Consider the following 27,818-nt stretch of genomic DNA (forward strand, 5'->3'; position numbering starts at 1 on the left):
AGGGCCATGGAAGGAGTGAGATAGTGGGATTAGTTTGGGATTGATACAGGGCTATGGGAGGAAAGTAGGGCAGTGGGATTAGTTTGGGATTTATACAGGGCAATGGGGAGAGAGTGGGGCAGTGGGATTCGTTTGTGGATTGATACAGGGCGATGGGGAGAGAGTGGGGCAGTGGGATTAGTTTGGGATTGATACAGGGCTATGGGGAGAGAATGGGGCAGTGGGATTAGTTTGGGAATTGATACAGTGCTATGGGGAGAGAGTGGGGCAGTGGGATTAGTTTGGGATTGATACAGGGCTATGGGAAGAGCAGGGCAGTGGGATGCGTTTGGGGATTGATACAGGGCTATGGGGGGAAAGTGGGGCAGTGGGATTAGTTTGGGCATTGAAACAAGTTTATGGGGAGAGAGTGGAGCAGTGGGTTTAGTTTGGGGATAGATACAGGGCTATGGGGAGAATGTGAGGCAGTGGGATTAGTTTGGAGGTTAATACAGGGCTATGGGGAGAGAGTGGGGCAGTGGGATTAGTTTGGGGATTGGTACAGGGCTATGGGGAGAAAGTGGGGCACTGGGATTAGTTTGGGGATTGATACAGGGCTATGGGGAGAAAGTGGGGCAGTGGGATTAGTTTGGCGATTGATACAGGGCTATGGAAGGAGTGGGATAGTGGGATTAGTTTGGGATTGATACAGGGCTATGGGGAGAGAGTGGGGCAGTGGGATTAGTTTGGGATTGATACAGGGCTATGGGGAGAGAAAGGGGCAGTGGGATTAGTTTGGGGATTGATACAGGGCTATGGAGGGAGTGGGGCAGTGGGATTAGTTTGGGGATTGATACAGGGTAATGGAAGGAGTGGGAGAGTGGGATTAGTTTGGGGATTGATACAGGGTAATGGAAGGAGTGGGAGAGTGGGATTAGTTTGGGGATTGATACAGGGCTATGGGGAGAGAGTGGGAAATTGGGATTCGTTTGGGGATTGATACAGGGTAATGGAAGGAGTGGGAGAGTGGGATTAGTTTGGGGATTGATACAGGGCTATGGGGAGAGAAAGGGGCAGTGGGATTAGTTTGGGGATTGATACAGGGCTATGGAGGGAGTGGGGCAGTGGGATTAGTTTGGGGATTGATACAGGGTAATGGAAGGAGTGGGAGAGTGGGATTAGTTTGGGGATTGATACAGGGCTATGGGGAAAGAAAGGGGAAGTGGGATTAGTTTGGGATTGATACAGGGCTATGGTGGGAGTGGGGCAGTGGGATTAGTTTGAGGATTGATACAGGGTAATGGAAGGAGTGGGATTAGTTTGGGGATTGATACAGGGCTATGGTGAGAGAGTGGGGCAGTGGTATTAGTTTGGGATTGATACAGGGCTATGGAGGGAGTGGGGCTGTGGGATTAGTTTGTGGATTGATACAGGGCTATGGGGAGAGAGTGGGGCAGTGGGACTAGTTTGGGATTGATACAGGGCTATGGAAGGAGTGGGAGAGTGGAAGTAGTTTTGGGACTGATACAGGGCTATGGGAAGAGCGGGGCAGTGTGATGAGTTTGGGGATTGATACAGGGCTATGGGGAGAAAGTGGTGCAGTGGGATTAGTTTGGGCAATGATACAAGGTTATGGGGATGGAGTGGGGCAGTGGGATTAGTTTGGGGATTGATACAGGGCTAGGGGGAGAATGTGAGGCAGTGGGATTAGTTTGGAGGTTGATACAGGGCTATGGGGAGAGAGTGGGGCAGTGGGATTAGTTTGGGGATTGGTACAGGGCTATGGGGAGAAAGTGGGGCAGTGGGATTCGTTTGGGGATTGATACAGGGCTATGGGGAGAAAGTGGGGCAGTGGGATTAGTTTGGGGATTTATACAGGGCTATGGAAGGAGTGGGATAGTGGGATTAGTTTGGGATTGATACAGGGCTATGGGAGGAAAGTATGGCAGTGGGATAGTTTGGGATTGATACAGGGCTACGGGGAGAGAGTGGGAAAGTGATATTTGTTTGGGATTGATACAGGGCTATGGTGGGAGAGGGGGGAAGTGGGATTAGTTTGGGGATTGATACAGGGCTATGGTGGGAGAGGGGGGAAGTGGGATTAGTTTGGGGATTGATACAGGGCTATGGGGAGAGAGTGGGGCAGTGGGTTTATTTTGGGGATTGATACAAGGCTATGGGGAGAGAGTGGGGCTGTGGGATTAGTTTGGGGATTGATACAGGGCTATGGAAGGAGTGGGATAGTGGGATTAGTTTGGGATTGATACAGGGCTATGGGAGGAAAGTAGGGCAGTGGGACTAGTTTTGGATTGATACAGGGCTATGGGGAGAGAAAGGGACAGTGGGATTAGTTTGGGGATTGATACAGGGCTCCGGGGAGAGAGTGGGAAAGTGGTATTGGTTTGGGATTGATACAGGGCTATGGAGGGAGTGGGGCAGTGGGATTAGTTTGGGGATTGATACAGGGTAATGGAAGGAGCGGGAGAGTGGGATTAGTTTGGAGATTGATACAGGGCTATGGGGAGAGAGTGGGGCAGTGGGATTAGTTTGGGGATTGATACAGGGCTATGGGGAGAATGTGAGGCAGTGGGATTAGTTTGGAGGTTGATACAGGGCTATGGAGGGAGTGGGGCAGTGGGACTAGTTTGTGGATTGATACAGGGCTATGGAAGGAGTGGGAGAGTGGAAGTAGTTTTGGGATTGATACAGGGCTATGGGTAGAGCGGGGCAGTGGGATGAGTTTGGGCATTGATACAAGGTTATGGGGTCAGAGTGGGGCAGTGGGATTAGTTTGGGGATTGATACAGGGCTATGGGGAGAATGTGAGGCAGTGGGATTAGTTTGGAGGTTGATACAGGGCTATGGGGAGAATGTGAGGCAGTGGGATTAGTTTGGAGGTTGATACAGGGCTATGGGGAGAGAGGGGGAAGTGGGATTAGTTTGGGATTGATACAGGGGTACGGGGAGAGAGTGGAGCAGTGGGATTAGTTTGGGATTGATACAGGGCTATGGGGAGAAAGTGGGGCAGTGGTATTCGTTTGGGGATTGATACAGGGCTATGGGGAGAGAGTGGGGCAGTGGGATTATTTTGGGGATTGATACAAGGCTATGGGGAGAGAGTGGGGCTGTGGGATTAGTTTGGGGATTAATACAGGGCGATGGTAGGAGTGGGATAGTGGGATTAGTTTGGGATTGATACAGGGCTATGGGGAGAGAATGGGGCAGTGGGATTAGTTTGGGATTTATAAAGGGTAATGGAAGGAGTGGGAGAGAGGGATTAGTTTGGGATTGATACAGGGCTATGGGAGGAAAGTAGGGCAGTGGGACTAGTTTGGGATTGATACAGGGCTATGGGGAGAGAATGGGGCAGTGGGATTAGTTTGGGGATTGATACAGGGCTACGGGGAGAGAGTGGGAAAGTGGTATTAGTTTGGGATTGATACAGGGCTATGGGGAGAAAGTGGGGCAGTGGGATTCATTTGGGGATTGAGACAGGACTATGGGGATAGCGTGGGGAAGTGGGATTAGTTTGGGATTGATGTAGGGCAATGGAAGGAGTGGGAGAGTGGAATTAGTTTTGGGATTGATACAGGGCTATGGAGGGAGTGGGGCAGTGGGATTAGTTTGGATTTGATACAGGGCTATGGGGAGAGAATGGGGCAGTGGGATTAGTTTGGGATTGATACAGGGCTATGGGAGGAAAGTAGGGCAGTGGGATTAGTTTGCGGATTGATACAGGGCTATGGGGAGAGAGTGGGGCAGTGGGATTAGTTTGGGATTTCTACAGGGCTATGGGGAGAGAGTGGGGCAGTGGGATTAGTTTGGGATTGATACAAGGCTATGGGGAGAGAGTGGGGCTGTGGGATTAGTTTGGGGATTGATACAGGGCTATGGAAGGAGTGGGATAGTGGGATTAGTTTGGGATTGATACAGGGCTGTGGGAGGAAAGCATGGCAGTGGGACTAGTTTGGGATTGATAAAGGGTAATGGAAGGAGTGGGAGAGAGGGATGAGTTTGGGATTGATACAGGGCTATGGGGAGAGAATGGGGCAGTGGGATTAGTTTGGGATTGATACAGGGCTATGGGAGGAAAGTAGGGCAGTGGGACTAGTTTGGGATTGATACAGGACTAAGGGGTTAGAGTGGGGAAGTGGGATTAGTTTGGGATTTATACAGGGCAATGGAAGGAGTGGGAGAGTGGAATTAGTTTTGGGATCGATACAGGGCTATGGAGGGAGTGGGGCAGTGGGATTAGTTTGGATTTCATAGAGGGCTATGGGGAGAGAATGGGGCAGTGGGATTAGTTTGGGATTGATACAGGGCTATGGGAGGAAAGTAGGGCAGTGGGATTAGTTTGCAGATTGATACAGGGCTATGGGGAGAGAGTGGGGCAGTGGGATTAGTTTGGGATTTATACAGGGCTATGGGGAGAGAGTGGGGCAGTGGGATTCGTTTGGGGATTGATACAGGGCTATGGGGAGAGACTGGGGCAGTGGGATTAGTTTGGGATTGATACAGGGCTATGGGGAGAGAGTGGGGCAGTGGGATTAGTTTGGGATTGATACAGGGCTATGGGGAGAACGGGGCAGTGGGATTAGTTTGTGGATTGATACAGGGCTATGGGGAGAGAGTGGGGCAGTGGGATTAGTTTGGGATTGATGCAGGGCAATGGAAGGAGTGGGAGAGTCGAAGTAGTTTTGGGACTGATACAGGGCTGTGGGAAGAGCGGGGCAGTGGGATGATTTTGGGCATTGATACAAGGTTATGGGGAGAGAGTGGGCAGTGGGATTAGTTTGGGGATTGATACAGGGCTATGGGGAGAATGTGAGGCAGTGGGATTAGTTTGGAGGTTGATACAGGGCTATGGGGCGAGAGGGGGGAAGTGGGATTAGTTTGGGATTGATACAATGCTACGGGGAGAGAGTGGGGCAGTGGGATTAGTTTGGGATTGATACAGGGCTATGGGGAGAGAATGGGGCAGTGGGATTAGCTTGGGGATTGATACAGGGCTATGGGGAGAGGGTGGGGCAGTGGGATTAGTTTGGGGATTGATACAGGGCTATGGGGAGAGGGTGGGGCAGTGGGATTAGTTTGGGGATTGATACAGGGCTATGGGGAGAAAGTGGGGCAGTGGGATTGGTTTGGGGATTGATACAGGGCTATGGGGAGAGAGTGGGGCAGTGGGATTATTTTGGGGATTGATACAAGGCTATGGGGAGAGAGTGGGGCTGTGGGATTAGTTTGGGGATTGATACAGGGCTATGGAAGGAGTGGGATTAGTTTGGGATTGATACAGGGCTATGGGAGGAAAGTATGGCAGTGGGACTAGTTTGGGATTGATACAGGGCTATGGGGAGAGAGCAGGGCAGTGGGATTAGTTTGGGATTGATACAGGGCTATGGGGAGAGAGTGGGGCAGTGGGATTAGTTTGGGGATTGATACAGGGCTATGGGAGGAAAGTAGGGCAGTGGGACTAGTTTGGGATTGATACAGGGCTATGGGGAGAGAATGGGGCAGTGGGATTAGTTTGGGGATTGATACAGGGCTACGGGGAGCGAGTGGGAAAGTGGTATTAGTTTGGGATTGATACAGGGCTATGGGGAGAAAGTGGGGCAGTGGGATTCGTTTGGGGATTGATACAGGGTAATGGAAGGAGTGGGAGAGAGGGATTAGTTTGGGGATTGATACAGGACTATGGGGATAGAGTGGGGAAGTGGAATTCGTTTTGGGATCGATACAGGGCTGTGGAAGGAGTGAGATAGTGGGATTAGTTTGGGATTGATACAGGGCTATGGGAGGAAAGTAGGGCAGTGGGATTAGTTTGGGATTGATACAGGGCTATGGGGAGAGACTGGGGCAGTGGGATTAGTTTGGGATTGATACAGGGCTATGGGGAGAGAATGGGGCAGTGGGATTAGTTTGGGGATTGATACAGGGCTTTGGGGAGAGAGTGGGGCAGTCGGATTAGTTTGGAATTGATTCAGGGCTATGGGGAGAGAGTGGGGCAGTGGGATTAGTTTGGGGATTGATACAGGGCTCTGGGGAGAGAGTGGGGCAGTGGGATTTGTTTGGGATTGATACAGGGCTATGGGAGGAAAGTAGGGCAGTGGGATTAGTTTGCGGATTGATACAGGGCTATGGGGAGAGAGTGGGGCAGTGGGATTAGTTTGGGATTTATACAGGGCTATGGGGAGAGAGTGGGGCAGTGGGATTCGTTTGGGGATTGATACAGGGCTATGGGGAGAGAGTGGGGCAGTCGGATTATTTTGGGATTGATACAGGGGTATGGGGAGAGAGTGGGGCAGTGGGATTAGTTTGGGATTGATACAGGGCTATGGGGAGAGAGTGGGGCAGTGGGATTAGTTTGGGGATTGATACAGGTCTCTGGGGAGAGAGTGGGGCAGTGGGATTTGTTTGGGATTGATACAGGGCTATGGGAAGAGCTGGGCAGTGGGATGAGTTTGGGGATTGATACAGGGCTATGGGGAGAAAGTGGGGCAGTGGGATTAGTTTGGGCATTGATACAAGGTTATGGGGAGAGAGTGGACAGTGGGATTAGTTTGGGGATTGATACAGGGATATGGGGAGAGAGTGGGGCAGTGGGATTAGTTTGGGGATTGGTACAGGGCTATGGGGAGAAAGTGGGGCAGTGGGATTAGTTTGGGGATTGATACAGGGCTATGGGAGGAAAGTTGGGCAGTGGGACTAGTTTGGGATTGATACAGGGCTATGGGGAGAGAGTGGGGCAGTGGGATTAGTTTGGCGATTGATACAGGGCTATGGGGAGAGAATGGGGCAGTGGGATTAGTTTGGGGATTGATACAGGGCTGCGGGGAGAGAGCGGGAAAGTGGTATTAGTTTGGGATTGATGCAGGGCTGTGGGGGGAGAGTGGGAAAGTGGTATTAGTTTGGGATTGATACATGGCTATGGGGAGAAAGTGGGGCAGTGGGATTAGTTTGGGGATTGATACATGGCTATGGAGGGAGTGGGGCAGTGGGATTTTTTTGTGGATTGATACAGGGCTGTGGGGAGAGAGTGGGGCAGTGGAATTAGTTTGGGGATTGATACAGGGCTATGGGGAGAGAGTGGGGCAGTGGAATTAGTTTGGGGATTGATACAGGGCTATGGGGAGAGAGTGGGGCTGTGGGATTAGTTTGGGGATTGATGCAGGGCTATGGGGAGAGAGTGGGGCAGTGGAATTAGTTTGGGGATTGATACAGGGCTATGGGGAGAGAGTGGGGCAGTGGGATTAGTTTGGGGATTGATACAGGGCTATGGGGAGAGAGTGGGGCTGTGGGATTAGTTTGGGGATTGATGCAGGGCTATGGGGAGAGAGTGGGGCAGTGGAATTAGTTTGGGGATTGATACAGGGCTATGGGGAGAGAGTGGGGCAGTGGGATTAGTTTTGGGATTGATACAGGGTAATGGGGAGAGAGTGAGGCAGTGGGATTAGTTTGGGTTTGATACAGGGCTATGGGGAGAGAGTGGGGCAGTTGAATTAGTTTGGGGATTGATACAGGGCTATGGGGAGAGAGTGGGGCAGTGGGATTAGTTTTGGGATTGTTACTGGGCTATGGGGAGAGAGTGGGGCAGTGGGATTAGTTTGGGATTTTTCTCGCTAACAGCTGGCACAGAAACCATGTGTTAAATGGGCTCCTTCTGTACTGTAAACTATTGCGATGAGATCCATTACAATTCATCCATCCACAGCATCTAACTTCTAGTTACAGGCCCAGTTCACTCCCAAGGTATTGTTACCTTTTCTGTAAGGTCACAAAGTCTGTCCAGCCATTTCTTAGAGTATCAGATGGAAACATCATTTCAGGACTCGGAGCACAAGCATCTTCCTTCATGTTCTCTTTGTGTGGGGAAAATGCTTGAGGTATCTGCTGTTCATTCAGGGGTGGAGGGACCCAATCTTCTGAGGCATCACCTTTTGCATCAAAAGAGTTTGCAGCTGCTGAGAATCTGTGCGAGGGGATGTACCAAGCGATCACCTGCAGTGGGTCAGAATAGATAGCAATAAACCATTAACATTCGACTGTGCTTTGGTACAGGAACCACATGCATGTTATTCATTATCCAGTTCTTGTGGTATATCTGTTCACTACAGGACAGTGTCACATCTTTGGGATATTACTTTAGGTCATTTAGGTAATCTGTGGTCGATTCAACAAGTGGACCTCAATCCCTTATGATCTGGAATGCACCCTTGTCTGGTCATTACTGACTTAAACAGTAGCTTGACTAAGAGACTGTATGTTCCACTCACTGGTGCCTGGGATGGATTGTATTTTACTCTGAATTCTCCCTCTCTCTTACAGAACCAAAATGCAGACTTTGAACCAATCATAAAGTATTTACAGCACAGAAACAGGCCATTTGGCCCATCTGCTCTGTGCTGGTGTTTATGCTCCACACGAGCCTCCTCCCACCCCCTCTTCATCTCACCCTATCAGCATCTCCTTCTATTCCTTTCTCCCTCATGTGTTTATCCAGCTTCCCTTTAAATGTATCGATACTATTCACCTCAACCACTCCCTGTGGTAGTGAGTTCCACATTCTCACCACTCTCTGGGGAAAGACGTTTCTCCTGAATTCCCCACTGGATTTATTAGTGACTATCTTATATTTGGAGTCAGTTGCCAGCATTCGCCAGAGCTGGCGGGCAACCATAAAGACAGGGCTAAATTGTGGCGAGTCGAAGAGACTTAGTAGTTGGCAGGAAAAAAGACAGAGGCGCAAGGGGAGAGCCAACTGTGCAACAGCCCCAACAAACAAATTTCTCTGCAGCACCTGTGGAAGAGCCTGTCACTCCAGAATTGGCCTTTATAGCCACTCCAGGCGCTGCTTCACAAACCACTGACCACCTCCAGGCGCGTATCCATTGTCTCTCGAGATAAGGAGGCCCAAAAGAAAGAGATCATATATTTATGGGCTCTAGTTTTCATCTCCCACAAGTGGAAACATCAGTAGTTTAGACGAGCAGTCTAACATGATGAGAAATAGATTTCTCTTTAAGCACTGGCCTTGAAACTGAAGTGAGCAGACTAGGCGTGCGACACATACCACTCGTTTGTACCTAGAAATTGTAATTGGGATTTTACAGCAGTATGAGAACCGGGTTTGCAGATTGAGCACCCAGCTCAGAAACAAGTTGGCTGTTTGCAAGCTTTACGCCTGAAACACTGCATCAGGCAGCATATGGAGAGGCCTGGGTGTCTGAGCTCATTTCACAGCAGGTGTGATCCAGTCCCCTCTCTCCTTTACCTGTCCATTTGATTTGCAAAGAGCTGTGGTACATTCTGGTCCACTCCGGAATCTCTGCTGCTCTTTCCACACAATGTCAGACGGGAGTCTCCGGGCGATATCTGCTACTGCAGCCCAAACCTGCTTAGAAAAACAAAATAAACTGAGGCAGAGTGCACACAATGAATGTTTTTATTTGGAGCTGTGATTTGCTTCTGAGTTCCCTATCTCGGCTGTGCTGACGGGGAGTTATGGGGCAGCAACAGTAAGAAAGGACGGGCATTTCTATAACATCTTTCTCAGGATGTCCCGAATCACTTTACAGCCAATGAAATACTTCTTGAAATGTTATCACTGTTGTAATGTAAGAAATGCAGCAGCCAATTTGCACACAGCAAGATCCCACAAATAATTCTTTTATCAGTAAAGGTGACCAGGAAGCTGTTGGATTGTTGCAAAAACCTTCTGTTTCACTGATGTCCTTTAGGGAAGGAAACCTGCCGTCCTTACCTGGTCAGGGCCGATGTGTGACCCCTGACCCACACTGATTCTGGTTCACTCTTAACTGCCCTCTGAAGTAGCCTATCAAACCTCTCAGTTATGTTATCATTTTTCTGAGGCAACTAGGGATGGGCAATAAATGCTGGCCTTGCCAGCAATGCCCACACCCTGAGAATGAATTTGTGAGAACCTATCCGGAGTTGCAGAGGATCAATTTCCCGACTATCACTGGTTGGACTCAGAGTGGAGTTGCTAGGCCTGATTGGAGGAGCAGATTCTCAACCCAGTCAAGAATCTGGGGCTTACGGTTTCTCTCTTTCCCTTTCTCTGACCAATTTGGTATTTTGAAGTGTGCAGACACGGACAGACTGTAGTGACATAGAGACAGGCTGTAGTGCCAGACAGAGGCAGTCTGTAGTGATATACAGACAGGCTGTAGTGCCAGACAGAGACAGACAGTAGTGATATACAGACAGGCTGTAGCGCCAGACAGAGACAGACAGTAGTGATATACAGACAGGTTGTAGTGCCAGACAGAGACAGACAGTAGTGATATACAGACAGGCTGTAGTGCCAGACAGAGACAGACAGTAGTGATATACAGACAGGCTGCAGTGCCAGACAGAGACAGACAGCAGTGATATACAGACAGGCTGTAGTGCCAGACAGAGACAGACAGTAGTGATATACAGACATGCTGTAGTGCCTGTGTCGGATCAGGGAAAACCCTAAGGCTTTCTATAGGTATATCAGGAATAAAAGAATGACTAGAGTTAGATTAGGGCCAATCAAGGATAGTAGTGGGAAGTTGTGTGTGGAATCAGAGGAGATAGGGGAAGAGTTAAATGAATATTTTGCGTCAGTATTTACAGTAGAGAAAGATAATGTTGTTGAGAATACTGAGATTCAGACTACTAGGCTAGATGGGATTGAGGTTCACAAGGAGAAGGTGTTAGCAATTTTGGAAAGTGTGAAAATAGATAAGTCCCCTGGGCCAGATGGGATTTATCCATGGATTCTCTGGGAAGCTAGGGAGGAGATTGCAGAGCCTTTGTCCTTGATCTTTATGTCGTCATTGTCGACAGGAATAGTGCCGGAAGACTGGAGGATAGCAAATGTTGTCCCCTTGTTCAAGAAGGGGAGTAGAGACAGCCCTGGTAATTGTAGACCTGTGAGCCTTACTTCGGTTGTGGGTAAAATGTTGGAAAAGGTTATAAGAGACAGGATTTATAATCATCTTGAAAAGAATAAGTTCATTAGAGATAGTCAGCACGGTATTGTGACGGGTAGGTCGTGCCTCACAAACCTTATTGAGTTTTTCGAGAAGGTGACCAAACAGGTGGATGAGGGTAAAGCAGTGGATGTGGTGTATATGGATTTCAGTAAGGCGTTTGATAAGGTTCCCCACGGTAGGCTATTGCAGAAAATACGGAAGTATGGGGTTGAAGGTGATTTAGAGCTTTGGATCAGAAATTGGCTAGCTGAAAGAAGACAGAGGGTGGTGGTTGATGGCAAATGTTCATCCTGGAGTTTAGTTACTAATGGTGTACCGCAAGGATCTGTTTTGGGGCCATTGCTGTTTGTCATTTTTATAAATGACCTGGAAGAGGGTGTAGAAGGGTGGGTTAGTAAATTTGCAGATGACACTAAGGTCGGTGGAGTTGTGGATAGTGCCGAAGGATGTTGTAGGGTACAGAGGGACATAGATAGGCTGCAGAGCTGGGCTGAGAGATGGCAAATGGAGTTTAATGTGGAAAAGTGTGAGGTGATTCACTTTGGAAGGAGTAACAGGAATGCAGAGTACTGGGCTAATGGGAAGATTCTTGATAGTGTAGATGAACAGAGAGATCTTGGTGTCCAGGTGCATAAATCCCTGAAGGTTGCTAACCAGGTTAATAGGGCTGTTAAGAAGGCATATGGTGTGTTAGCTTTTATTAGTAGGGGGGTCGAGTTTCGGAGCCACGAGGTCATGCTGCAGCTGTACAAAACTCTGGTGAGACCGCACCTGGAGTATTGCGTGCAGTTCTGGTCACCGCATTATAGGAAGGATGTGGAAGCTATGGAAAGGGTGCAGAGGAGATTTACTAGGATGTTGTCTGGTATGGAGGGAAGGTCTTACGAGGAAAGGCTGAGGGACTTGAGGTTGTTTTCGTTGGAGAGAAGGAGGAGGAGAGGTGACTTAATAGAGACATACAAGATAATCAGAGGGTTAGATAGGGTGGATAGTGAGAGTCTTTTTCCTCGGATGGTGATGGCAAACACGAGGGGACATAGCTTCAAGTTGAGGGGTGATAGATATAGGACAGATGTGAGAGGTAGTTTCTTTACTCAGAGAGTAGTAGGGGCGTGGAACGCCCTGCCTGCAGCAGTAGTAGATTCGCCAACTTTAAGGGCATTTAAGTGGACATTGGATAGACATATGGATGAAAATGGAATAGTGTAGGTCAGATGGTTTCACAGGTCGGCGCAACATCGAGGGCCGAAGGGCCTGTACTGCGCTGTAATGTTCTAATTGTAAAAAAAAAGATATACAGACAGGCTGTACTGCCAGACAGAGACAGACAGTAGTGATATACAGACAGGCTGTAGCGCCAGACAGAGACAGACAGTAGTGATATACAGACAGGCTGTAGCGCCAGACAGAGACAGACAGTAGTGATATACAGACAGGCTGTAGCGCCAGACAGAGACAGACAGTAGTGATATACAGACAGCCTGTAGTGCCAGACAGAGACAGTCTGTAGTGCTATAGACGTCCAATCGCTCTACACCTCCATCCCCCACCAGGATGGTCTGAGGGCTCTCCGCTTCTTCCTTGAACAGAGGCCCAACCAGTCCCCATCCACCACCACCCTCCTCCGCCTGGCTGAACTTGTTCTCACATTGAACAACTTCTCCTTCAACTCCACGCACTTGCTTCAAGTAAAAGGTGTTGCTATGGGTACCCGCATGGGTCCTAGTTATGCCTGTCTTTTTGTGGGCTATGTCGAGTATTCTTTGTTCCAGTCCTACTCAGGCCCCCTTCCCCAACTCTTTTTCCGGTACATTGATGACTGTATCGGTGCCGTTTCCTGCTCCCGCCCCGAACTAGAAAACTTTATCAACTTTGCTTCCAATTTCCACCTTTCTCTCACCTTTACATGGTCCATCTCTGACACTTCCCTTCCCTTCCTCGACTTCTCTCTCTCCATCTCTGGGGATAGGTTGTCTACCAATATCCATTATAAGCCCACCGACTCCCACAGCTACCTCGACTACACTTCTTCACACCCTACCTCCTGTAAGGACTCCATTCCATTCTCCCAGTTTCTCCGTCTCCGACGCATCTGCTCTGATGATGCTACCTTCCATGACGGTGCTTCTGATATGACCTCCTTTTTCCTCAACCGAGGATTTCCCCCCACTGTGGTTGACAGGGCCCTCAACCGTGTCCGACCCATTCCCCGCACCTCTACCCTCACCCCTTCCCCTCCCTCCCAGAACCGTGACAGGGTTCCCTTGTCCTCACTTTTCATCCCACCAGCCTCCATATCCAAAGGATCATCCTCCGCCATTTTCGCCACCTCCAGCGTGATGCCACTACCAGTCGCATCTTCCCCTCCCTTCCTCTGTCAGCATTCCGAAGGGATCGTTCCCTCCGCGACACCCTAGTCCACTCCTCCATTACCCCCACCACCTCGTCCCCGTCCCAGGGCACCTTCCCCTGCAATCGCAGGAGGTGTAATACCTGCCCATTTACCTCCTCTCTCCTCACTATCCCAGGCCCCAAACACTCCTTTCAGGTGAAGCAGCGATTTACTTGTACTTCTTTCAATGTAGTATACTGTATTCGCTGCTCACAGTGTAGTCTCCTCTACATTGGGGAGACCAAGCGCAGACTGGGTGACCGCTTTGTGGAACATCTCCGCTCAGTCCGCAAGCAGGACCCTGAGCTTCCGGTTGCTGGCCATTTCAACACACCCCCCTGCTCTCATGCTCACATCTCTGTCCTGGGATTGCTGCAGTGTTCCAGTGAACATCAACGCAAGCTCGAGGAACAGCATCTCATCTACCGATTAGGCACATTACAGCCTGCCGGACTAAACATTGAGTTCAATAATTTCAGAGCATGACAGCCCCCCATTTTACTTTCATTTTTAGTTAGTTTTTCCTCCTTTTTTCTTTTTTTTACATTCTTTTTTACATTTTTTACAATCCTTTTTTTTGCATTTATTTCATTTCATCTTAGTTTGTTGAGTTTGCTTACCCACTGTTTTTTTCAGGTTTTTTTCAGGTTTGCACTTGCTGCTGTTCAATATTCAGTATATTCACACCTAATCTGTACTAATGCTTTGTCTTTCAACACACCATTAACATATTGTTTGCCTTTGCTCCGTGACCTTTTGGTCAGCTATGTGGCCTGGTCCAATCTGCACCTTCTCCTTTGTTATCTCTTGCCCCACCCCCACCTCACTTGCTTATAATCTGTGACTTTTCTAATATTTGTCAGTTCCGAAGAAGGGTCACTGACCCGAAACGTTAACTCTGCTTCTCTTTCCACAGATGCTGCCAGACCTGCTGAGTGATTCCAGCATTTCTTGTTTTTGTTGTAGTGCTATAGAGACAGGCTGTAGTGCCAGACTGAGACAGACAGTAGTGATAGAGAGTCATTAGCAACTGACAGACAGTAGTAATAAACAGGAGTGATATGCAGACAGACAGATTGGAGTCACATCTTGACATGCTATTGATACACCTACCTTAAGGCATCGCTGTGCTGGGATCCACGTGTGCTGTGGGAAGCGATACAGGGAGATCGGATACCCACCAACTCTCTGCTGCAGTGTATAGCCACTGAGATTCGCATCCCTGTCGCAGGAAGTGTTGGAGATTTGAACAAAACAGCCTTTCGAATCCACCTCCTGTATCTTCACACAGGTCATTGCTCTGGAGGCATGGGAGAAAGACAACTTTGATCGATCTGAGTTTGAGAATCCATGAAGGGTTTTACATACTACTGATTGGTGCTGATCCCTTATCTGAGAGGTGGAGGGGACGAGCCACAGTATATAGAATCAGAGAATTGTTACAGCACAAAAGGAGGCCATTCGGCCCGTCGTTTCTGTGCTGGCTCTCTGCAAGAGCTACTCACCTAGTTCCATGCCCCTGCCTTTTCCCCATAGCACTGCAATTTCTTTTCGTTTCAGGTGCTTATCAAATTCCCTTTTGAAAGCCACAATTGAATCTGCCTCTATCACACTCTTAGGCAGTGCCTTCCAGATCCTAACCACTCGCTGCATTAAAAAAGTTTTTCCTCATGTCGCCATTGGTTCTTTTTCCAATCGCTTTAAATCAGTGTCCTCTGGTTCTTGGCCCTGCAGCCAATGAGAACAGTTTCTCCCTATCCACTCTGTCCAGACCTCTCATGATTTTGATCACCTCTATCAAATCTCGTCTTCACCTTCTCTTCTCTAAGGAGAACAATCTCAGCTTCTCCAATCTATTCACGTAACTGAAGTCCCTCATAGAGTCACAAAATTATACAGCGCAGAAACAGGCCCTTCGGCCCATCGTGTCTGTGCCGGCCATACAGCACCTAACTATTCTAATCCCATATTCCTGCACTTGGCCCGTAGCCCTCTATGCTATTGCATTTCAAGTGCTCATCTAAATACTCCTTAAATGTTGTGAGGGTTCCTGCCTCCATGACCCCTTCAGGCAATGTGTTCCAGATTCCAACCACCCTCGGTGAAAAAATGATTCATCAAATCTCCTCTAAACCTCCTGCCCCTTACCCTAAATCTATGCCTCCTGATTCTTGACCCCTCCGCCAAGGGAATACGTTTCTTCCGATCTAACCTATCAATGCCCCTCATAATCTTGTACACCTCGATCATGTCCCCCCTCAGCCTTCTCTGCTCGAAGGAAAACAACCCTAGCCTTTTCAGTCTCTCTTCATAGCTGAAATGCTCCAGCCCAGGCAACATCCTGGTGAATCTCCTCTGCACCCTCTCCAGTGCAATCACATCCTTCCTATAGTGTGGTGACCAGAACTGTACACAGTACTCCAGCTGTGGCCTAACTAGCATTTTATACAGCTCCATCATAACCTCCCTGCTCTTATATTCTATGCCTCGGCTAATAAAGGCAAGTATCCCATATGCCTTCCTAACTACCTTATCTGCCTGTGCTGCTGCCTTCAGTGATCTATGGACAAGTACACCAAGGTCCCTCTGACCCTCTGTACCTCCTAGGGTCCTGCCATCCATTGTATATTCCCTTGCCTTGTTGGTCCTCCAAAAATGCATCACCTCACACTTCTCAGGATTAAATTCCATTTGCCACTGCTCCGCCCATCTTACAAGCCCATCGATATCGTCCTGTAATCTGAGGGTTTCCTCCTCACTATTTATGACACCACCAATTTTCGTGTCATCTGCGAACTTACTGATCATACCTCCTATATTCACATCTAAATCATTAATGTACAATACAAACAGGCTTCCACTAACAAAAACAACCCTCGACCATCACCCTCTGCCTCCTGCCACTAAGCCAATTTTGGATCCAATTTGCCAAATTGCCCTGGATCCCATGGGCTCTTACCTTCTTAACCAATCTCCCATGCGGGACCTTATCAAAAGCCTTACTGAAGTCCATGTCGACTACATCAACTACTTTACCCTCATCTACACATCTAGTCACCTCCTTGAAAAATTCAATCAAGTTCAAGTTAGTTAGACACAGTTCCCTGGTTCCCTGGATCCACTCTTGGAAATCTTTTCCGCACCCTCTCTAATGCCTTCACATCCTTCCTAAAATGTGGTGCCTGGAATTGGACACAATACTCCAGTTGAGGCTTTTCTGGTGTTTTATAAAGGTTCACCATAACTTCCTTGCTTTTGTACTCTATGCCTCTATTTATAAAGCCCAGTATCCCGTACGCCTCATTAACCACTTTCTCAACCTGCCCTGCCACTTTATACTTATATAGTACATTTAACATGATAGTTTTAGTTTTGGTGACTGCAGCTTGACTGTAGCGGAGGTGCGAGAGCGAGCTAACAGCTGGGAAGTCAATTTCTGTGTAAGTTTAAAAGTTAATTCCCTTTTGTTTTCGGAGGACCAGGGGACTGCTGGGTAAGTAAAAAGTATATATTTGGGTGGTGGCTGTACCCGAGACACTACACGTGTAGTGTCTCCCACCCACCCTCCTCCTCTAACCAAAAAAAAAGGACTCTGTTGTGTTGATAAGGAAAGCTTTTTATTTAAGAAGTTCTGTCCGTTGGATTGCTAACCTAACAAGTTTTGACTTTTTGTTTTTCTTTTTTCAGTAGATTTGTTGGGAATTTAGAATAGTGGGAATGGAGGTTAAGGCAGTTGTATGTTCCTCCTGCAGAATGTGGGAGGTAAGGGTCGCCAAGGGTGTCCCTGCTGACTGCATCTGCGGGAAGTGCACCCAACTCCAGCTCCTCGAGAAACGCGTTAGGGAACTGGAGCTGGAGCTGGATGAACTTCGGATCATTCGGGAGGCGGAGGGGGTAATTGAGAGGAGTTATGGGGAGGTAGTCACACCTCAGGTAAAAGAAGTAGGTAGATGGGTTACCGTCAGGGGAAGGAGAGGGAACCAGCAGGCAGTGCAGGGATCCCCTGTGGCCGTTTCCCTCAACAACAGGTATACCGTTTTGGATACTGTTGCGGGGGCCGACTTACCAGGGGTAAGCAATGGGGTACAAGTCTCTGGCACAGAGTCTGTCCCTGTTGCTCAGAAGGGAAAGAGGAAGAGGAGCAGAGCATTAGTCATTGGGGACTCCATAGTTAGGGGAACAGATAGGAGGTTCTGTGGGAACGAGAGAGACTCACGGTTGGTGTGTTGCCTCCCAGGTGCCAGGGTTCGTGATGTCTCGGATCGTGTTTTTGGGATCCTTAAGGGGGAGCAGCCCCAAGTCGTGGTCCACATAGGCACCAACGACATAGGTAGGAAGAGAGATGGGGATTTAAGACAGAAATTTAGGGAGCTAGGGTGGAAGATTAGAGCGAGAACAAACAGAGTTGTTATCTCTGGGTTGTTGCCCGTGCCACGTGATAGCGAAGCGAGGAATAGGGAGAGAGAGGAGTTGAACACGTGGCTGCAGGGATGGTGTAGGAGGGAGGGTTTTGGTTTCCTGGATAATTGGGGCTCTTTCTGGGGTAGGTTGGACCTCTACAAACAGGATGGTCTTCACCTGAACCAGAGGGGTACCAATATCCTGGGGGGGAGATTTGCTCGTGCTCTTCGGGGGGGGTTTAAACTAATTCAGCAGGGGAATGGGAACCTAAATTGTAGTTCCAGTGTACAGGATGTTGAGAGTAGTGAGGTCAGGGATAAGGTTACAAGGACGCAAGAGGGCACTGGCAAGCAAGAACCTGGTTTAAAGTGTGTCTACTTCAACGCCAGGAGCATCCGGAATAAGGTGGGTGAGCTTGCAGCATGGGTTGGTACCTGGGATCTCGATGTAGTGGCCATTTCGGAGACATGGGTAGAGCAGGGGCAGGAATGGATGTTGCAGGTTCCGGGATTTAGATGTTTCAGTAAGAACAGAGAAGATGATAAAAGAGGGGGGGAGTGTGGCATTGTTAATCAAGGAGTGTATTACAGCGACAGAAAGGACGTTTGAGGACTCGTCTACTGAGGTAGTATGGGCTGAGGTTAGAAACAGGAGAGGTGAGGTTACCCTGTTGGGAGTCTTTTATAGACCTCCGAATAGTTCCAGAGATGTAGAGGAAAGGATAGCGAAGATGATTCTCGACAGGGGCGAGAGTAACAGGGTAGTTGTTATGGGGGACTTTAACTTTCCAAATATCGACTGGAAATACTATAGTTCGAGTACTTTAGATGGGTCAGTTTTTGTCCAGTGTGTGCAGGAGGGTTTTCTGACACAGTATGTAGACAGGCCAACCAGGGGCGATGCCACATTGGATTTGGTACTGGGTAATGAACCCGGCCAGGTGTTAGATTTAGATGTAGGTGAGCACTTTGGTGATAGTGATCACAATTCGGTTAGGTTTACCTTAGCGATGGGCAGGGACAGGTATATACCGCAGGGCAAGAATTATAGCTGGGGGAAAGGAAATTATGATGCGATTAGGCAAGATTTAGGATGCGTAGGATGGGGAAGGAAACTGCAGGGGATGGGAACAATCGAAATGTTTAGCTTATTCAAAGAGCAGCTACTGCGTGTCCTTGATAAGTATGTACCTGTGAGGCAGGGAGGAAGTTGTTGAGCGATGGAGCCGTGGTTTACTAAAGAAGTTGAAGCGCTTGTCAAGAGGAAGAAGAAGGCTTATGTTAGGATGAGACGTGAAGGCTCAGTTAGGGCGCTTGAGAGCTACAAGCTAGCCAGGAAGGATCTAAAGGGAGAGCTAAGAAGAGCAAGGAGAGGACACGAGAAGTCATTGGTGGATAGGATCAGGGAAAACCCTAAGGCTTTCTATAGGTATATCAGGAATAAAAGAATGACTAGAGTTAGATTAGGGCCAATCAAGGATAGTAGTGGGAAGTTGTGTGTGGAATCAGAGGAGGTAGGGGAAGTGTTAAATGAATATTTTGCGTCAGTATTTACAGTAGAGAAAGAAAATGTTGTCGAGGAGAATACTGAGATTCAGACTACTCGGCTAGATGGGATTGAGGTTCACAAGGAGGAGGTGTTATCAATTTTGGAAAGTGTGAAAATAGATAAGTCCCCTGGGCCAGATGGGATTTATCCTAGGATTCTCTGGGAAGCTAGGGAGGAGATTGCAGAGCCTTTGTCCTTGATCTTTATGTCGTCATTGTCGACAGGAATAGTGCCGGAAGACTGGAGGATAGCAAATGTTGTCCCCTTGTTCAAGAAGGGGAGTAGAGACAGCCCTGGTAATTATAGACCTGTGAGCCTTACTTCGGTTGTGGGTAAAATGTTGGAAAAGGTTATAAGAGACAGGATTTATAATCATCTTGAAAAGAATAAGTTCATTAGCGATAGTCAGCACGGTTTTGTGACGGGTAGGTCGTGCCTCACAAACCTTATTGAGTTTTTCGAGAAGGTGACCAAACAGGTGGATGAGGGTAAAGCAGTGGATGTGGTGTATATGGATTTCAGTAAGGCGTTTGATAAGGTTCCCCATGGTAGGCTATTGCAGAAAATACGGAAATATGGGGTTGAAGGTGATTTAGAGCTTTGGATCAGAAATTGGCTAGCTGAAAGAAGACAGAGGGTGATGGTTGATGGCAAATGTTCATCCTGGAGTTTAGTTACTAGTGGTGTACCGCAAGGATCTGTTTTGGGGCCACTGCTGTTTGTCATTTTTATAAATGACCTGGAAGAGGGTGTAGAAGGGTGGGTTAGTAAATTTGCGGATGACACTAAGGTCGGTGGAGTTGTGGATAGTGCCGAAGGATGTTGTAGGGTACAGAGGGACATAGATAGGCTGCAGAGCTGGGCTGAGAGATGGCAAATGGAGTTTAATGCGGAAAAGTGCGAGGTGATTCACTTTGGAAGGAGTAACAGGAATGCAGAGTACTGGGCTGATGGGAAGATTCTTGGTAGTGTAGATGAACAGAGAGATCTTGGTGTCCAGGTGCATAAATCCCTGAAGGTTGCTACCCAGGTTAATAGGGCTGTTAAGAAGGCATATGGTGTGTTAGCTTTTATTAGTAGGGGGATCGAGTTTCGGAGTCACGATGTCATGCTGCAGCTGTACAAAACTCTGGTGAGACCGCACCTGGAGTATTGCGTGCAGTTCTGGTCACCGCATTATAGGAAGGATGTGGAAGCTATGGAAAGGGTGCAGAGGAGATTTACTAGGATGTTGCATGGTATGGAGGGAAGGTCTTACGAGGAAAGGCTGAGGGACTTGAGGTTGTTTTCGTTGGAGAGAAGGAGGAGGAGAGGTGACTTAATAGAGACATATAAGATAATCAGAGGGTTAGATAGGGTGGATAGTGAGAGTCTTTTTCCTCGAATGGTGATGGCAAACACGAGGGGACATAGCTTTAAGTTGAGGGGTGATAGATATAGGACAGATGTCAGAGGTAGTTTCTTTACTCAGAGAGTAGTAGGGGCGTGGAACGCCCTGCCTGCAACAGTAGTAGATTCGCCAACTTTAAGGGCATTTAAGTGGTCATTGGATAGACATATGGATGAAAATGGAATAGTGTAGGTCAGATGGTTTCACAGGTCGGCGCAACATTGAGGGCCGAAGGGCCTGTACTGCGCTGTAATGTTCTAATTCTAATTCTAATTCTAAAATGTCCCAAAGCACTTCACAAAGCCACATAAGGAGATACCAGGATAGGTGATTAAAAGCTTGCTCAAAGAGGTAGGTTTAAGGAGCATCTTAAAGGAGAAGAGAGAGGTGGAGAGGGTTAGTGAGAGAATTCCAGAGCTTGGGGCCCAGGCAGTTGAAGGCACAGCAGCCAACGGTGGAGCGATTAAAATTGGAAATACTCAAGTGGTCAGAATTGGAGAACAGAGATCCTTCCTCAGATAAGGAGACCAAAACTGCACACAATATTCCAGGTGTGGCCTCACCAAGGCCCTGTATAATTGCAGCAAGACATCGCTGCTCCTGTACTCGAATCCTCTCGCTATGAAGGCCAACATACCAACTAACTTGATTGAGTTTTTAGTCATAGTCATAGAGATACAGCACTGAAACAGGCCCTTCGGCCCACCGAGTCTGTGCCGACCAACAACCACCCATTTATACTAATCCTACAGTAATCCCATATTCCCCTGCCACCTACCTACACTAGGGGCAATTTACAATGGCCAATATACCTATTAACCTGCAAGTCTTTGGCTGTGGGAGGAAACCGGAGCACCCGGCGGAAACCCACACGGTCACAGGGAGAACTTGCAAACTCCGCACAGGCAGTACCCAGAATTGAAGCCGGGTCCCTGGAGCTGTGAGGCTGCGGTGCTAACCACTGCGCCACTGCGCTGCCCCTTTATGAGGAAGTGACAAAGATGATTGGTGAAGTCACACGGGATCAAAGGTGAGCTGGCAAGATGGATACAGAACTGGCTCTGTCATAGAAGACAGAGGGTAGCAGTGGAAGGGTGCTTTTCTGAATGAAGGGCTGTGACTAGTGGTGTTCCGCAGGGATCAGTGCTGGGACCTTTGCTGTTTGTCGTATATATAAATGATTTGGAGGAAAATGTAGCTGGTCTGATTAGTAAGTTTGCGGACGACACAAAGGTTGGTGGAGTTGCGGACAGTGATGAGGATTGTCAGAGGATACAGCAGGATATAGATCGGTTGGAGACTTGGGCGGAGAAATGGCAGATGGAGTTTAATCCGGACAAATGTGAGGTAATGCATTTTGGAAGGTCTAATGCAGGTGGGAGGTATACAGTAAATGGCAGAACCCTTAGGAGTATTGACAGGCAGAGAGATCTGGGCGTACAGGTCCAGAGGTCACTGAAAGTGGCAACGCAGGTGGATAAAGTAGTCAAGAAGGCATACGGCATGCTTGCCTTCATCGGTCGGGGCATAGAGTATAAAAATTGGCAAGTCATGTTGCAGCTGTACAGAACTTTAGTTAGGCCACACTTAGAATATTGCGTGCAATTCTGGTCGCCACACTACCAGAAGAACGTGGAGGCTTTGGAGAGGGTACAGAGGAGGTTTACCAGGATGTTGCCTGGTCTGGAGGGCATTAGCTATGAGGAGAGGTTGGATAAACTCGGATTGTTTTCACTGGAACGACGGCGGTGGAGGGGCGACATGATAGAGGTTTACAAAGTTATCAGTGGCACGGACAGAGTGGATAGTCAGAAGCTTTTTCCCAGGGTGGAAGAGTCAGTTACTAGGGGACATAGGTTTAAGGGGAGAGGGGCAAAGTTTAGAGGGGCTGTGCGAGGCAAGTTCTTTACACAGAGGGTGGTGAGTGCCTGGAACTTGCTGCCGGGGGAGGTGGTGGAAGCAGGTATGATAGGGACGTTTAAGAGGCATCTTGACAAACACATGAATAGGATGGGAATAGAGGGATACGGTCCCCAGAAGTGCAGAAGGTTTTAGCTTAGACAGGCATCATGATCAGTGCAGGCTTGGTGGGCCGAATGGCCTGTTCCTGTGTTGTACTGTTCTTTGTTCTATACCACTTGCCTTTTTTACCCCCTGTTGCACCTGCATGCTTACCTTCAGCGACTGGTGTACGAGAACACCCAGGTCTCGCTGCATATTCCCCTCTCTCAGTTTATAGCCATTCAGATAATAATCTGCCTTCCTGTTTTTGCTACCAAAGTGGATAACCTCACATTTATCCACATTATACTGCATCTGCCATGCATTTGCCCACTCACTCAACTTGTCCAAATCACTCTGAAGCCTCTCTGCATCCTCCTCACAACTCACCCCCACCCACCCCCCCCACCCCCCAACCCAGTTTTGTGTCATCTGCAAATTTGGAGATATTACATTTAGTTCCCTCATCTAAATCATTAATGTATATTGTGAATAGCTTCAGACTACTAGAAAAGATCGGATGTCCACCAAAGCTACTAAGTATCATCACCTCATTCCATGACAATATGAAAGGCACAATTCAACATGGTGGCTCCTCATCAGAGCCCTTTCCTATCCTGAGTGGTGTGAAACAGGGCTGTGTTCTCGCACCCACACTTTTTGGGATTTTCTTCTCCCTGCTGCTTTCACATGCGTTCAAATCCTCTGAAGAAGGAATTTTCCTCCACACAAGATCAGGGGGCAGGTTGTTCAACCTTGCCCGTCTAAGAGCGAAGTCCAAAGTACGGAAAGTCCTCATCAGAGAACTCCTCTTTGCTGACGATGCTGCTTTAACATCTCACACTGAAGAATGCCTGCAGAGTCTCATCGACAGGTTTGCGTCTGCCTGCAATGAATTTGGCCTAACCATCAGCCTCAAGAAAACGAACATCATGGGGCAGGATGTCAGAAATGCTCCATCCATCAATATTGGCGACCACGCTCTGGAAGTGGTTCAAGAGTTCACCTACCTAGGCTCAACTATCACCAGTAACCTGTCTCTAGATGCAGAAATCAACAAGCGCATGGGTAAGGCTTCCACTGCTATGTTCAGACTGGCCAAGAGAGTGTGGGAAAATGGCGCACTGACACGGAACACAAAAGTCCGAGTGTATCAGGCCTGTGTCCTCAGTACCTTGCTCTACGGCAGCGAGGCCTGGACAACGTATGCCAGCCAAGAGCGACGTCTCAATTCATTCCATCTTCGCTGCCTTCGGAGAATACTTGGCATCAGGTGGCAGGACTATATCTCCAACACAGAAGTCCTTGAAGCGGCCAACATCCCCAGCTTATACACACTACTGAGTCAGCGGCGCTTGAGATGGCTTGGCCATGTGAGCCGCATGGAAGATGGCAGGATCCCCAAAGACACATTGTACAGCGAGCTCGCCACTGGTATCAGACCCACCGGCCGTCCATGTCTCCGTTATAAAGACGTCTGCAAACGCGACATGAAATCGTGTGACATTGATCACAAGTCGTGGGAGTCAGTTGCCAGCATTCGCCAGAGCTGGCGGGCAGCCATAAAGACAGGGCTAAATTGTGGCGAGTCGAAGAGACTTAGTAGTTGGCAGGAAAAAAGACAGAGGCGCAAGGGGAGAGCCAACTGTGCAACAGCCCCAACAAACAAATTTCTCTGCAGCACCTGTGGAAGAGCCTGTCACTCCAGAATTGGCCTTTATAGCCACTCCAGGCGCTGCTTCACAAACCACTGACCACCTCCAGGCGCGTATCCATTGTCTCTCGAGATAAGGAGGCCCAAAAGAAAGAATATTGTGAATAGCTGGGGTCCTAGCACTGATCCCTGCGGTACCCCACTAGTCACTGCCTGCCATTCGGAAAAAGACCCATTTATCCCTACTCTTTGTTTCCTGTCTGCCAACCAATTTTCTATCCATTGCAATACACTACCCCCAATCCCATGCGCTTTAATTTTCCACGCTAATCTCTTATGTGGGACTTTGTTGAAAGCCTTCTGAAAGTCCAAAGAAACCACATCCACTGGCTCCCCCTCATCAACTCTACTAGTTACATCCTTGAAGAATTCTAGTAGATTTGTCAAGCATGATTTCCCTTTCGTAAATCCATGCTGACTCTGCCCGATTCTACCACTGTTCTCTAAGTGCTCTGCGATAAAATCTTTGATAATGGACTCTAGAATTTTCCCCACTACTGACGTCAGGCTGACTGGTCTATAATTCCCTGCTTTCTCACTACCTCCCTCTTTAAATAGTGGGGTTACATTAGCGACCCTCCAATCTGTAGGAACTGTTCCAGAGTCTATAGAATCTTGGAAGATGACCACCAATATATCCACTATTTCTAGGGCCACTTCCTTAAGTACTCAGGCCCTGGGGATTTATCGGCCTTCAATCCCTAACACCATTTCTCTACTAATACTGATTTCCTTCAGTTCCTCTCTCTCACTAAGCCCTGTGTTCCCCAACATTTCTGGTATGATATCTGTGTCCTCCTTTGTGAAGACAGAACCACAATATGCATTTAGTTGGTCAGCCATTTCTTTGTTCCCCATAATAAATTCCCCTGTTTCTGACTGTAAGGGACCTACATTTGTCTTCACCAATCTTTTTCTCTTCACATACCTATAGAATCTTTTACAGTCAGTTTTTATGTTGCCCGCAAGCTTACTCTCGTACTCGATTTTCCCTTTCTTAATCAATCCCTTGGTCCTCCTTTGCTGAATTCTAAACTGCTCCCAATCCTCAGGTCTGTTGTTTTTCCTGGCAAATTTATATGTGAGATGTGAGACCACATCTCGAGTATTGTGTGCAGTTTTTGTCTCCTTACTTAAGAAAGGATAGAATTGCATTGGAAGCAGTTCAGAGAAGGTTCATTCGAATGATTCCTGGGATTCCTGGAATGAGGAAAGATTGGACAGATTGCATCTGTATTCATTGGAGTTTAGAAGGAATAGAGGTAATCTTATTGAAACATATAAGATTCTGAGGGGTCTTGACAGGGTGGATGCTGAGAGGAAGTTTCCCCTTGTGGAAGGGACTAAAACTAGGGGGCACAGTTTAACAATAAGGGGTCTCCCATTTAGGACAGAGATGAGGAGAATTTTTTTCTCTCAGAGGGTTGTGAGTCTGTGGAACCTTCTTCCTCGGAGAGCGGTGGAGGCAGGGTCATTGAATGTTTTTATGGCAGAGGTAGACAGATTCTTGACAAACATGGGAGTCAAAGGGTATTGGGGGCTGGCAGGAAAGTGGAGTTGAGTCCACAAACAGATCAGCCATGATCTTACACAATGGCGGAGCAGGCTCGAGGGGCTGAATAGCCTAATCCTGCTCCTAGTTCGTATGTTTATATGAATGGCCTTATCTGTAATTATTATGATGAGAGTAGCAAGAGCACATGAGATGGCAGGGTCTAGGGGGTGGCCCAGAATATGGGTTAGGGAGTTTACATGGAGGGAGATCCTTGTCCCTCATTATTACATCCCACCCTATCGGTATATCTGTCTATTCCTTTCTCTCTCATGTGTTTATCCAGATTCCCCTTAAATGTATCGATACTATTCACCTCAACCACTCCCTGTGGTAGTGAGTTCTACATTCTCCCCACTCTCTGGGGAAAGGAGTTTCTCCAGATTTCCCAGTTGGATTTTTTAGTGACTGTATTATATTTGTGACCTCTCATTCTGGTCTCCCACAAGAAGTGGAAACATCTTTTCTTATTAGAATTAGAACATTACAGCGCAGTACAGGCCCTTCGGCCCTCGATGTTGCGCCGACCTGTGAAACCATCTGACCTACACTATTCCATTTTCATCCATATGTCTATCCAATGACCACTTAAATGCCCTTAAAGTTGGCGAGTCTACTACTGTTGCAGGCAGGGCGTTCCACCCCCTACTACTCCCTGTGTAAAGAAACTACCTCTGACATCTGTCCTATATCTATCACCCCTCAACTTAAAGCTATGTCCCCTCGTGTTTGCCATCACCATCCGAGGAAAAAGACTCTCACTATCCACCCTATCTAACCCTCTGATTATCTTATATGTCTCTATTAAGTCACCTCTCCTCCTCCTTCTCTCCAACGAAAACAACCTCAAGTCCCTCAGCCTTTCCTCGTAAGACCTTCCCTCCATACCAGGCAACATCCTAGTAAATCTCCTCTGCACCCTTTCCATAGCTTCCACATCCTTCCTATAATGCGGTGACCAGAACTGCACGCAATACTCCAGGTGCGGTCTCACCAGAGTTTTGTACAGCTGCAGCATGACATCGTGGCTCCGAAACTCGATCCCCCTACGAATAAAAGCTAACACACCATATGCCTTCTTAACAGCCCTATTAACCTGGGTAGCAACCTTCAGGGATTTATGCACCTGGACACCAAGATCTCTCTGTTCATCTACACTACCAAGAATCTTCCCATTAGCCCAGTACTCTGCATTCCTGTTACTCCTTCCAAAGTGAATCACCTCGCACTTTTCCGCATTAAACTCCATTTGCCATCTCTCAGCCCAGCTCTGCAGCCTATCTATGTCCCTCTGTACCCTACAACACCCTTCGGCACTATCCACAACTCCACCGACCTTCGTGTCATCCGCAAATTTACTAACCCACCCTTCTACACCCTCATCCAGGTCATTTATAAAAATGACAAACAGCAGTGGCCCCAAAACAGATCCTTGTGGTACACCACTAGTAACTAAACTCCAGGATGAACATTTGCCATCAACCACCACCCTCTGTCTTCTTTCAGCTAGCCAATTTCTGATCCAAAGCTCTAAATCACCTTCAACCCCATACTTCCGTATTTTCTGCAATAGCCTACCATGGGGAACCTTATCAAACGCCTTACTGAAATCCATATACACCACATCCACGGCTTTACCCTCATCCACCTGCTTGGTCACCTTCTCGAAAAACTCAATAAGGTTTGTGAGGCATGACCTACCCGTCACAAAACCGTGCTGACTATCTCTAATGAGCTTATTCTTTTCAAGATGATTATACATCCTGTCTCTTATAACCTTTTCCAACATTTTACCCACAACCGAAGTAAGGCTCACAGGTCTATAATTACAAGGGCTGTCTCTACTCCCCTTCTTG

General features: G+C 48.0%; 1 protein-coding gene across 3 annotated transcripts in view; it reads right to left on the minus strand.

Moving 5' to 3' along the window:
* LOC137377359 (lamin-B1.S-like) overlaps positions 1-27,818 on the minus strand; it is a 158,809-nt gene that overhangs the window by 32,724 nt on the left and 98,267 nt on the right. For all 3 annotated transcript variants that reach the window (XM_068046958.1, XM_068046959.1, XM_068046957.1), the window contains 3 exons: positions 14,470-14,656; positions 9,251-9,370; positions 7,739-7,977 (listed from right to left, as the gene is read on the minus strand). In XM_068046958.1, coding sequence (XP_067903059.1) covers positions 7,739-7,977; positions 9,251-9,370; positions 14,470-14,656 — 546 coding nt within the window. The remainder of the gene's footprint in view (positions 1-7,738; positions 7,978-9,250; positions 9,371-14,469; positions 14,657-27,818) is intronic.

The sequence above is a fragment of the Heterodontus francisci genome, chromosome 14 (assembly GCF_036365525.1).
Source record: "Heterodontus francisci isolate sHetFra1 chromosome 14, sHetFra1.hap1, whole genome shotgun sequence".
In the NCBI taxonomy this organism is placed as follows: Eukaryota; Metazoa; Chordata; class Chondrichthyes; order Heterodontiformes; family Heterodontidae; genus Heterodontus; species Heterodontus francisci.